Source organism: Falco biarmicus, chromosome 3 (assembly GCF_023638135.1).
Source record: "Falco biarmicus isolate bFalBia1 chromosome 3, bFalBia1.pri, whole genome shotgun sequence".
NCBI classification, from domain to species: domain Eukaryota; kingdom Metazoa; phylum Chordata; class Aves; order Falconiformes; family Falconidae; genus Falco; species Falco biarmicus.
In genome coordinates this window covers 60,040,784-60,054,415 of record NC_079290.1, presented here as the reverse complement: position 1 = coordinate 60,054,415, position 13,632 = coordinate 60,040,784, and the positions used below count along the sequence as shown (strand labels likewise).

At 38.6% G+C, this 13,632-nt stretch overlaps 1 protein-coding gene across 1 annotated transcript in view; it reads left to right on the top strand.

Moving 5' to 3' along the window:
• The window catches only part of LAMA1 (laminin subunit alpha 1), a 111,646-nt gene that overhangs the window by 17,590 nt on the left and 80,424 nt on the right, over positions 1-13,632 (top strand). Inside the window, exons 2-4 of the mRNA XM_056331447.1 lie at positions 4,183-4,353; positions 4,647-4,759; positions 13,018-13,260. Coding sequence (XP_056187422.1) covers positions 4,183-4,353; positions 4,647-4,759; positions 13,018-13,260 — 527 coding nt within the window. The remainder of the gene's footprint in view (positions 1-4,182; positions 4,354-4,646; positions 4,760-13,017; positions 13,261-13,632) is intronic.

The following is a 13,632-nucleotide window of genomic DNA, read 5'->3' as shown; positions in this document are numbered from 1 at the left end:
GGCTTTGTTATGAACAAGCCTTTTCCCTGACTTTTGGTGAAACATTAATGCTATGTCCTTCACCACAAGGTCTGTCTGCTGACCTATACATACAACAAATCTATCTAACCTTTGAATTCTTCATTGTTGTCACTTCTTTAAGAATTGAGCACTGTTGAGTGTGAATGCGACACATCCACATTGCTGACTGCCTTGGTAGGGATTTGATTCCCTCTGCTTTCCCTGAGCTTGAGTTGTCTTGCACTGTAGGAAAGCTCTGAATGGCATAATTCTGACAGCACCCACTCAGGTTTTCAGTTTTCCTGTAGTGAGTTTCAGTCATGCATCTGGCTAAAACCAAATCCTTACAAATATGAGTGCAACTTGTTTGAACATCAGATGAAAAAACATTGTGCTCCACTCCTGTGTTTACCTATAGTGAACCAGTTGTTATTTTTTTCTTAAGGTCAAATTAGAATCTATGCACTATTTTTCTGGTATTGGGTGGTGTGGGAATCTCTGGTCTGGGGCAAATGGGCATCTGAGGAGCTGGAGAAAATTAAGTAAAGAGTTTACCTTGCCATGAAAAGAGCTTGCCAGCAGTTAGAGGAAAGTGAGTTTAATTAAAAAATTCTTCCAGCTTTTTTCAGGACCACCATAGTGGTCCATGCAAAATGCTGAACAGTAATTCCCAAAGATGGGCCTGAAGGTAGATAAACAGCAAATAGTGTGAAGAGTTGACTGCAAGGTAGTTTAACAAATTGAATATAGTCAGCCAAAGTAGATTAGCAAGATGAGAAGTCTACTACTGAATTCTGTACAGATCCATATGGAGATCGCTCACAGCTGGTTCAGAGCTACAATTGTCTAATGTGATAATGGAGCCTGACTGCTCAGCAGTGAAACAGCGAGGATTCTGTATGTAGCACTTGCCTTCCTTTCTAGGGGGAATAAGTATGATGAATCCAAATCAATCATTTGTGCTGGACTTTAGATAGCGAACTGTGAAAGTTACATCAATGTCTCCAAGAATGCAAATATAATTTGCTAAAAATTCAGTTTAATGAAACATGGTATCTTCTGCCAGAGTTTTATGTCTGTTACGGCTGCTTGCATTTTACAGCAGGGTATGATGACAGTCACTTATCCATAAATGGCTCATTTAAGTGACTGATTCTGTGGTTGCTTGTCTTTATCATACCTACCTATCATATCTTCCAAAGAGAGATAAAAATGTACTTCACTAGATATTTAGATGTTTTTTTCCTCGTTTTCGGTGTTTTGTTTTGTTTTTTGGGGTGGGGTTGGCAGAGGAGCATTTAAGAGCTCTTGAACTCACAATTCTGAGTACTCAGCTTTTCTTAAGAAAAGACTGAAGAACAATGTTCTTTAAAGATACAACTAATTTCTTTGAAATCTGCTTTATTTTCCCCATTTTATTGCAGATACTTAACTTTGTTAACAAATTGGCTCCTACACTAATCTCAAGTCTACCCTGAAATCAATGGCCACACCTCTGCAGATTGCCTTAAAATTTGATTGTGTTAAAGAGAAACAGAGGTGAACATAATCAGCTAGGATTTGAAGAGACACCAGTACCTTGCAGGATGAACCTAGGAACCTTTTGCTTTTTACTTGGATCCTGGGGAAAAAACTCCAGTGCAACTCAGTTGGATCGAAGTGTTCTTTCTTATCTCTCTGGGACCCAGAAAACTCATCATGAGACCTAAGGTTGCTGTACCATTATTCATTTCACTATCAGTCAGCAAATTTATTAGCTGTCAGTGAGATGCTTGGTGACAAGCAGACAAAAGGGATGAATCCAGGGTGAATGCTACAGTGACTTGAGCTTGGGGTTTTGGAATGAAGCTTGGCCAGCATCAACGCTTTTTCTTTGGAGCCTTGCTATTCCTTTGCCACAAGTCCATTGACTGAAGGTTACTGTAGGCAAATTATGTCACTGTAACAAATGACCTTGAAAAGCAATGGCAGGGATACTGCGTAATATGAGTGAAGGTAATGAATGACCTGGAAAGTAATAGATAGTTCTTGAAGACTGGCCGGTGGACCCCTACATGAACAGTAATGAATACTGAATAAGGAAGATCTTATAGCATTGAATAGTAATGTAAAAAAGGATGCCCTCTTTCGCCAATGAGTTTTATTGTCCCATAGGAAAATGGAGGGGCACATTTCTGCTTTGCCTTTAGCTTTAGGTCTGGAGCAATACTGTGCCCATACTGCATGAGGTGAGAGAAGACTGTGCAGAAAGCATGTTACTGGCAGAAGAGCCTCACCAAAGTGGTTAATAGGATGTCTTCAGCATACGTATCTGCATCAGATTTAGGTGTAATGAGAACAAGGTGTCTGACCTAGTCTGGATTTAACTTAAATGAAGTCAGGAATCAAGAAAACAAAAGATGGATGTCCATCTCCATGCTGTTAAGTTTTGAGTATAGCACAATTGAAAACACATTTTGTTATTCATACTATAGTGCAGAGGGTTAAGATTTAGCCACATTTTTGATACTTGAAGGCAAGATTTAAATAGCACTAAAACTTTTCTCCAGGCTTTCCAGGGTGATGCAATTACTGGGCAGACAAAGATACTTTAAAGGAATATTTAGTGTTGCCTTGTTGAGGTGGACCGCTACGTAACATATTAATATTACAATATTTTTTATATATGTTTTAAATTAATAAAGTAAAAGGGTTCATATAGTTTTGCTAGTAAAAAAGACATATTTTCATAAATACAACTGGAATTTTTTTATTTTCAGAATTCCTTTTAACAGAAGAAAACCATGATTTTTTTAATACCTTACTATTGCAACAGCAGCAATTCTTGTGGCACTGTTAAATTGCCAAAGCTCTAGCTTTGATTTCAGCCCATTGTGTTTAATTTCTAAAGACAGGGCTCTTTTTCCAAAAATAGTTTCTTTTTTTCAGAGTTGCTTCTGAGTAGAAACGGGAGTATCTCTGTTACACCATAATCATGCAAGAAATAAAAGCTTTTTAGCTCAGGAGGGAAGGCTGGGAACTGATAACGTTTCTGAGAAGCTGTGCGTAATTTTTGTCGCATGCAGTATTCTGTAAACTTCATCAGTGGCCTTCAAGCCAAAGTAAAACTTAACTTCTTTTAGAAAAGGATTCCCAGTCCAGTAGCAGTAATCTTGAAACCTGTAGTCTGTTGTTTCATTATTCCAGCGCATGGGAGCAACACCTTTTGAAAGTATGGTAAAGGGTTTGTGTAAAGATTAATAAGTGACAGGCAAAATATCCCTTAGACTTTACACACGCTGCAGGAAAGCCCGGAGCACATGTCTGAAGCGCAGTCTTTAAAACTTGTGAGCCCGGAGCATGTTGTTCAGGACGTAGCACTGCTGCCAGAGAGCTCCCGGTAAATGGCATTTTCCACACGGGCCAAGTGTGTGCCGTGCAGTTCCTCCTTGCTTCTGGCAGTGGGCCCCTTGTCTTCCTGGTTTTCATCATTTCATGAAGTGAAGAGAAGATTTAGTAACTGGAAGAGTTAAGTTTACCATCTCTTGTGTTCCTCAGCAGTAAAGCATCCAAAGGTGGAGTGCAGTTACAGTGATGTTGTGGTTAGGGTGCCACGAGGTCCAGGGGCTCCTTTGAGTATCATGGGGGCTCCTTGTGGGGTCTGTCGGGGCAGGGTCTGGCATCTGGGGCTCATCCCACTGCCCCAGCCCTGAGCACTGAACACTTCCCTGGGGACAGGCCAGGGTCAGGCCAGGATGTGGACCTGTGGTGGGCCCAGCTCTGCGGGCCCCATGGCTGAGCAGGGCTGTGGGGAGCTGGAGCCTGGCTGTGCTATGGGGTCACTTGGGCGCAGGGGCTGATGGCCCAGGGGCAGTGAGGGCTGAAATGGGGCCATGGGCAGTGTGGAGGGAACCCTGGGGGGCTGAAACGGGGTCCTGGGCTGTGGGCAGAGTGGGAGGAAGCCTCGGCAGTGGGCAGGGACAGGCAGGGCTGCAGTGCCCCAGGGCTGTGACGATTGATGTGCTGGTGTCCGTGTGGCATGGTAATATTTTCACAAAATGAATTGTTTTTTATTGTATTTTTCTGTATCTCTGACTCTAAGCCAGAAGCTTGTCATGAGATCCTGTACGTTCAGAGACTTGTTTCATACCTGTGTATTTTGCTCACCTTACAGTGTGGCTGATAATTGCTATTTCTTTCAAGGCCTGTTCCCTGCCATTTTGAACCTAGCCAGCAATGCTCACATCTCCACGAACGCCACCTGCGGGGAGAAGGGGCCGGAGATGTTCTGCAAACTGGTAGAGCATGTCCCGGGGCGGCCCCTGCGCAACGCCCAGTGCCGTGTCTGCGACCACCACAGTGCCAATCCCAAAGGCAAGTTTCATGTGTGTTTGGTTGGTTGGTTTGTTTCATGGGTTTGCGTCATTCTTTTTGACACTTTCATGTGAATACAGGGTGTATTGGGGTCAAATACTTTTTACTTTTAGTCTCTCTGCTACACTAGCAAAACTACCTTTTAGCAGAGTCCAGTGACAGCCTCTTTGTCTTGGGGCAGATTACAGCTTCTGCATGAGAGCAAGCAGTGCTCAGTGTGAAATAAATGTGCTGGTCAGAGAAAACGCAGTGAGATGTATTTTCAAGAGATATAATTTTTTGCTTCAAAACAGAGCAGCACCCAATTTCCAGTGCAATCGATGGTACCAATAACTGGTGGCAAAGTCCCAGCATTCAGAATGGGAGACAATACCACTGGGTCACCATCACCTTGGATTTAAGGCAGGTGAGTAACACTCGGGCAAGCATCATTTACTGTATGTAGGCTATAAACCAATACAATTGATTGATTGCAGTTCTATGTTTATAGATGGTAGGATATTTAGCAGTCAGCCATTTAATAGCACATATTTAAACATGAATAGCTAAGGATAATATGAACTGATTTTAAACAGATGTCTTTCAATTATTGTTCTATAGCATCTTGGAGATTTCATTCCTGTCAGACTGGAAAGGAAGTGACCACGTTTGTAAGCATATAGGTCACAGGTTGTTGTATTTCATGGCACAGTAACAACTGTATATCTGTGGATAACGGTGTTTACATAGGCATTCCTTCTGTCCTGGTAACCTTCCTCTGCCCGACCCTGCTGTCTTTTCCCCAGAAGTCCTCTGGTATTGTTTTCTTCCACCCTTGATTTCATGCAAGTTACTTGAAGTCTGGGTTATCAAAGACTTACTTTCAAGCAACAAAGAATGTTTTCAAGGGTATTGCTGAAAAAAAAGTTGATTTGCTACTTTCTGTCCTTCTGACTGATTCTGATCACCATCTTGTTGGAAGGAGCACTGGGAAGAAATGTTCTCTATTCTATCTTCTATGAGCTGTTGCTGTCAGTTGTTCTTAAGAGTTAAGGATTATATCTGTAAATATCAGTGATTTCTGATGCTGGGGAGGCTGTAACTATGACAGAAGTTGGTTCTCTGGCACTTCACAGCAAAGCTTGGAAGGATTCATCGTTCTTAGACAGGAGGCTGCTAAACTGTACAAAGCATTTGCTAATTTATTAGCCTTTTTGTTAGACATGGAAGAATCAGAAGTCTCCTACTCCAAGAAAAGACAATAATTTCTGAAGAAAATCTCTTTTTCTAGGCTTTTTCGTGTTTTGCTTTGAACAAGTGTATGCATTTGCCTGTCTAAGCTATTTGAAAATCATAGCTCAGTGATCCATTATTAACACGGAGATGCTTCCAAATGCTGGAAGAAGCTTTGTTATTAACTAAGAAATGCATACTCGGGGTGTACAGCTGGTAAGAAGCTTTTGCAAGATTTCTAGATCCTGCTTGAAAGTGATTTTAAAAACAGAAGGTCTAACTTTGATGTTTTAAAATGAAGCATAGGTTAAACAAGTGCCTAGTTTGCTCTTTAATTAGAAGCAGAACTGTTAGGAAAGTAATCACAGGGTATCTTTTGTCAGTGACAGAAGGTTTGGGTAGAACTTCCTTGTTTGAAGAGCTGGCTTTGTGTTTGGTTTGTAAATGGACAAACAGGAAGGAAAAATGAAGTGGGAGGGAATGCCTTAGTTTTCATCCTCCTAGAATATTTTCACTTTGGAAACAGACCAGCTGATCTGCCCTCTATATCTTCTATTCTCCAGCCTTAGTGCTGTTGATGTTTCACCAAATACATATCTTTCCTCTCCTGAACCATGCTCAGTTTCACTAATTTGATTTGAAAAGTTTCCCCCAAGGGGCCTTTCTTCTGTGTGTTCCTTAGAGAGTTTGAGAGAGAGAAGGCATCTAGGGCTATGCAAACTGAATGTAAATTACTGCTCTGTGAGAAAGGATTTGGTTAATAGAGATTGTGTGAAGTCAATGAGTTATTAGAGCTGACTTGGTGTGCTTACTTTAAGCAAGTCAGCACAAATAAAGAAAACACAGAAGGAAAGTGTAGGGAAGGACCTTAGTGATTTTAGTAATTACCTCATGTATTTGCTTGAGAATGTGTTCAAATTATCTTCTAGGACCTTTAATAAAAAGTATTCCTGAAAGTCAGTACCTGTAAAGATATGGGTTGCAGTATATCTTTAGCACTGGTACTTTTTTTTTACATTTCAATCTTAATGCATTAAATCTGTCAAGTAGCATATTGAAACAAATATTTAACTTTCCTTGCCAGAATATAGAGTATTTTCATACCCTTTTGTGATGTGAAGGCTGACCTTCTTGTCACCATTTATGCTTTTTGAGTAATTACCAGAGATTCTAGGAGCAAGAGGAATTGATTGTTTCTTGGGATTTTTACAAACCGTTTAGAGATACGGTCCTGTAGTTGCATTGGTGACTGCTGGAACATAGCCTCGGCTGGCAAATATGGTGAAGGTTCCCTTAGCCAGTGACAACTGACTCCACTCGTTTACCCTAGGTGAAGTTCTGGGCACAGCATGTGTCCAGTGTCCTGTATTTGGCTGCATTTATCTCTTGGCTCAGAGCTGAAGGGAGCAAAGGCTATTCTTTCAGCTAATATTCTGCCTTGCACTTGATTTATTTAGTCTAAAAACAGCTGGCCTGAAGAGCAGTTTGATGGAATCTTGTTAAGAAAAGAAAATCAGTATCAAAACTGCTATTTTGATTTTTCACCTTTGCAGAGTCTATGCTATTTATAGCTAATGCTAAGCATTTCGTAAGAGTAGCCAGTGGATATGTAATGTTTTTTTAGCTCACATGGATCGTAACTAGGTACATGTATTCTGGTGGGCCATTCAGTCTTTTCAGGACCTAGATGTATGATAGCCTTTCTCTTTTTTTTTTTTTCTTTTTCACTTTTCTATTAAATGTATGGCAAGATCCAGAACTGGGGAAAGAGTAGTTTAGCAATGAGGTGTAGTATTGATGTACAAGATACCAAGATTTGATTTATGACCTTGCGCTTCCTACACTGGCAATTCTACACAAACAAAATGCACAGCAGTAGCTTTAGATAAACCCAGCATTTTTACTTGAGTTTGACTTCTCTGGACAGCTACTTTGTGAAATTATAATGAAATAAATTAAATGCTGAATGTTATAAATGTTAGCAGTGTGCTCGGACCAGCTGTAAAATATTTCTGCCACACCATTAAATGAAGAATACTTTCTTCAGTTTTTATTACCATGCTTCACACTATTTAAAGGTGCTTTGTACTAGGCATAGCAGAAAGGCACAAGTTTCTATATCATAAAGTTCTGGAATTGTAAAGCAAGGCCACTTGTTCTTGGAAGGCCTGTAGTATCAAGTTGAGAAAACATTCCTACTTTTGATTAAGTTGTAGCTCACGAATATTTTGTGAATACTGGGTTACCACTAAGAGGTTGATGTAAGAGTAATTTGTAGTTTCTGCTATTAGAAAGTGAAAAAGAATATTATAATATGATTTGTACAGGGCTTTTATCTTTAAATCGATTGGCAAAAAGATTTCTGTAAGGACAAATCCTTTGCTGACGTAAAAGGATATTATTTTGTTGACTTCACTGGATCAATGCTAATTTATTGTATGTGGCAAGCTCCCTTAAAAGACTTTTGTGACTTCGTAAAACTGATGATGCAAGACTCGGAGTGCTCATCTGTACATTCTTATACTTCTTGAGTAAAATGAGGTTTTCTTCTATTCCAAAACAATGGCTTCACATAATGAATCAAAATCTTGAAGAAAAGATAATTCAGGAGATTAGAAATTCTATTTGATTTAGTTTATTTTGCACTTTTAACATCACAGACTCCTCAGAGCAAAATGTTGCAAGCAGATTCCAGGCCTCACAGTCTCTAAGAGCCTGAAGCCATCTTTATCCCTTAAAGACTTTTTTGTGAACATTACAGGCTGATACTCAGAATATCCCTTTATGTAGTCTCCTACTCTTTGAGAGTTTGCACAATTAATTTTAAACTTCTTGGACAGTAAAACAAAATCTGAGAAAAAGAGACTTTTCTGGTAACCAGGTTTATACATGTTGACAACACTGAACAGAATGGATTTTGCAGTTTAACTTAAACTGTGGAGTAACGTTAGTTGTAATACACATTTTCACTACAGGAATTGTCATGCTATTTTGAAAAACCTATTTAGCTGTCTTTTAGATTTCCTTTCTGCAGTCATCCTGAAGGAAAGATTTAGCTGAATTTGTAGGATATTGGGAAAATAGGAGGAACCAGTCTGCCAAGAGCCTTGCATTCCTCCAGGCTTGTTCATTTCTCAGTCTTCTGCATTCCAAGGTTCATGATATGCCAGTGTGATTTCAGTAAGGTATGCAGTAAGACACTGAAAGTGATACTGAAGTCCTAAAATCATATCCTCCTTTCAGGGTGTTTCAAGGTCAGGTAGACTGGATTTGAATTGGGGTATAGATTTGAAGTAGCAGTTGGTACCTCTGCTCTTAATAGATTAAACATTTCTGAAATTTAGAGAAAAAAAATGTGTTGGGACTCATCTTTCCCTTTAACTTTTCACTTTTGGAGCCTGGGGCTCAAATACTCATAGATATGAAAAGGCAGTGTCTTCCCTTATTGTTGTCTCTGCATGTGTAAAATTGAAAAGTATAACTGGGAGACTTGATCCAAAAAGACTACCAGGAAACTGTGCTTGTCTGAGCATGTATCTGTGGGTTGTAGAGCACTGACCATGCCCTTGGAAATAGGGACATTTGCCTAGCATCTGCTGCATGGCCACTGCTGGATGAATTTATGGTCAAAAAAATAGGCGGTTTCCTGATGAATGGGGAGAAGGGTTCACTTATAAATCTGTTTCAAGAAGCCCTTGGTGTTGCTGGATCTGCATTCAGAGAAACAAGGTTGTTAGAAAGGCTAAATAAAGCATAAGTGACTTGTTACGTTGGTATTGCTGCTACAAAGAAGTTCTTCAGTACAAGTTTTTTGGCTGGTCTGTACAGTCAGGATTGAAATGCCTGTAAAATGACACTTCTAATCTATGACTGCTTGGGAGTTGCTAACTTGCTTTGGCTTGTCCTTTTTACCCTTGTAGCTTAATAAGGAAATGAGTTCTGTGAAAGCTATACAGTCAAATTAAAGTGTACAAATCATTAGTTCTTGCCACACAGCTGAAGTTTATTATGTGGCTGATTGGTGGACACAGAATGGATGTGAAAAGTGGTAAGATACTGCCTTCAGTGATGATCAAACCTGAAGTGCTAATAAAAGTAAAAATCTGTAAATAAGTACTCTAAGGATATTGGAAAATCAGCTTGCCTTACATGTAGTTCTGGTTCAGATCCATTTTGGGTTGCAGAGGCTGTGGGATATGAGGTCTGTAAAACCCCTACCTGCTGATGTTCCTTAAAACATTTTCATCTGCAGTCCCTGGGAACACCTTAATCCCTTCCTCCAGCTTCATTCTGTTGCTTGGTAACATAATCCCTGAGAATATAACTCCTACTGATAGGTTGTTTTTTGACTTGACTGCAGGTGCATTTATACAAAATCCTTTCATTTCTATGTTTAACTTGTATTATTTCAGGGGCTGACAATTTTTCCTGGTGTTGCTGGTATTCATTATCCTGTGAATTTACCTGTGAAGTATTTTTGGGTACCTCTGGGCTGTGTGCATAAATGGAAGAGAGTTGAGAGGATCCGGGGGAAAAAAAAGGCAATGTTTTTTTACACTGTGCATACTTAAATGTTTATAGAACCATTCACTGATATTTTAATGCCTCTTTCGGGTTCACAGTGGCAAACATCTTCATTTCACTGTTGATGAACTGTAGGCATGGAGGAAAAAATCAATCCCTAGATGTCTTGAGTACCAAGCATGGCAGCTGATTTTCTGGAAAAAAACTGACTTGAAAAGATGTAATTTATTGAATTGTGCATTGAATATATGCACAGTTGCTGTTAAAGTTTTTATCTTTAACTGGCTTTTCCTCCCCCTCACAAAGAAACCTGGTATTCAAAACAAATTTAACTTGCATACTCTTGTGAATATCTTTTATTTCTGCAGCAATGGTTGCAATTTGTGATGAAGGGTAGCTCGTTGTTACTAGTTGGAACTGGATTTAAAACTGGCTACATCAGCTGCAAACTGTAATGAATGGGTTTTGAAAATTCTCAATGTAATCAAAAGTAGATCATTTGTTGTTCAGCCAACTGTTTAACAAGTAGGGAAGTATAATTGACAACAAGCAAAGAGGAAAAATAAATAAATAAAATACATATAAGAGATTTTTGGGGCAAATTTTCTACCATGGCCTTGAAAAAAATTGGGGTTCCAGTCTTGCATCTTTTATGCATTTGAGAGATGATTGACTACAAAGAAACTTGGAAGTGCATAGTAGTTCCTAAGATCAGTCAACAAAACTTTACTAGTTTTAATAATTTCCTGCAGTTCTTTTCTCTGATGGAGAGAATACCCATACAACTGACTCTTGTCTCATACAAGTGTCTTCAGATTAAGGGTACCAAAATGATGATACCCCCAATTCTACTTGTCCATAACCCAGTGTGAAACAGGTATACAACTCAACTACTGCTAACTGAACCAATGAAATCCAGGTTGTATGTAGGGAATACAGTTGCTTGACTTGGGAGTCTGCCCGAGTTCTGTTCCTTTCCCTTTAAAAGCATGTATTTTAGCATTTTTTTTTCAGTTGGAGCTTGTTGACATGAAATAAGTTTTATTTAAAAGGGACTCTTCATTTCATGAAGGCTGGATTATAATTCTTAATACTCACTTAACTTTAATCAAATTCTGAACAACAGAGGATTCACAGACTCCAGAAATATTTTATTTCTAAGATTGTAAGGCTGTGACTAAAAAGTGAGATGACTTCTCTTTTTGTTTACTAATGCTTGCGTTGCTGAAATGTCATATAAATCAATAGACAAAATCCTCAGCTTGCGTAAATTTTCGTATTTATTGAAACAACTGGAAATGTTCTGTTTGTATGTGCTTGATGTCTGAAAGGATAAAGCTGGAGTGCCTAAAAAAAATCAGACCAAGTGAATATCATGTTTGAAGTTAAGCCTGATTTTAATCAAAACTGAGATTGTTTGACTTTAAGGTATTAAATCTAGTAAGTCATTTGAAGATAAGTATCAACATTTTTTTTTCCTTCTCATGTCTGCAAGATATCCTAAGCAAAGCTTTGTTTACTTAAACAATATTTTGTTTCAAAAGTAGTTTCCTGAATTGCACACACACGATGCAGTTACTATTTATCTCTGTGTTTATTTCTCCATTTGACAAAATCAAATTCTGGTTTTATGGGGCAAGTGTTATTCTTGCTCTGGCTTTAATCTGTATTGAAATAAAACCTCAAACAAATAAAAACTATCCCTCCCCCCCAGAAAAAAAAAATCAAAAAATTAAAATGTCTCAAAGAACTGGTAGTAGCCAAATTGGAGCTCAAGACGGTATTAATACTGCACATGCAGACAGGAATTATGATGATTATACCAGCTGACCTGGCAGTCTGATCAAGTGAAAATACATACCTCTGAAATGGTTGAATAATAGGGCGTTTTTCTTTCATCTAAATGTGTCTTGATATTCTAGTGCATGTAAAACATTAAGCTCCTATATAAAAATCTTTCCAATTTGCAAAGACAGCTTTTTTTAAGTGAAGTGATGTGATAGTTATTAGGTAGGGAAGAAGATAGTAGCTTTACAGTGAGTGCATTTCAGTGTTAAGTGCCTAATGCTGTAGCTAAAAGGGGGTCAGTGCAGGTTATCTGGCTGCCATGACAAGGTCATTTAAAAGGTGATACAAGCTTAATTACTACCCTGCCTACCCACAGAAGTACTGAACAGTGCTGTTGTGTGCGTGGGGATTTCACTTTGGACCTAGGATTGTCAAAAAACAGTCAAGATACCTGTATAGCGTAGAGAGTACACATCTTAAAAGAGCTACTATTCTTAAATAAGGTTATCATGCTAACATTTGTCACATTCATCTTACTCATCTCTGTGTTTTCAGCAGTGTCTGTAAATAATCGTCTGCTTAAATAACTTTAACATGGAATGAAAATGGAATGCATGGAGATCTTTAATATAGGGTGTAAAAAGCTTATCAGAAATGCTATTAGTGAGAATTAAACTCAGAGCTAAAATGTGAAACAGCTGTTTGGGCTGAAGCTGTTTTGAAAAAAAACCCAGCGCAGTTCTTTGAAGCCTTTGGTGGTTCAGAAAAGTTAGAAAGCACATTTGCTGTAGAAAGAATGCTGTACACAAGTAATACTGAAATGTGCAGGGTAGATAGACTTCAGCTATTGCATTAACACAGAATGATACACTAAATGAATTTAGTCCTTTTTTTAGTCACGTAAACATGTTTTGTTGAAATGTTCAGAGCTTTGACAAAAAAATGATACATATTTCTGTTAGTAAAGCCTTTTGTCAGAAGTTTGTGCAAAAATTTTATTCAGAGTCACTGTACCAAATTTTACCCTCTCCCCAGGCAAACCATATACTGCTTTTAAAATTTGAATTTGGTACCCAGTTGGCTTCTAGTGGTCTTTTACCTAACATAATGAAGTGTTAAAACTTTCTTGCATTTTTTTAGGTCTTTCAAGTTGCCTATGTGATCATCAAAGCTGCTAATGCTCCACGACCTGGAAACTGGATTTTGGAACGCTCCATAGATGGCACAGAGTTCAGACCATGGCAGTATTATGCAATTAGCGATACTGAATGTTTAACTCGTTATAATATTACACCAAGAATTGGGCCGCCAACTTACAAGAGAGATGATGAAGTGATCTGTACCTCCTATTATTCCAGACTAGTTCCTCTGGAACATGGAGAGGTATGTTTGCTTTTGCACTTGCCATGTGAGAGTAAGAACATGGACTAATAACAACTTGAAAACATTTGGATTACAGTTACAGAGTTCATTGTCCTCAGCACTACCAGATGATCTGTTATTCTTCTTTAATGATACTATCTTTACATCATGTACCAGTATAGCAAACTTTTAAATGTTGGGCTGAAACTTGTCTTTGGCTCGATATATTCCTGTTACTAAACTAATTGGTTTTTACCTCCACATAATTTAATGGTAGGTATTAGCTGTGAATTATTAGTTGCTTTATCCTGAAAGACTATAACAGAAGCTCTATGTTTTGCCAGGTTTTTTATTTAATAAAGAAACCTCCTGTGTTAGAAGCACCTGGTTGTG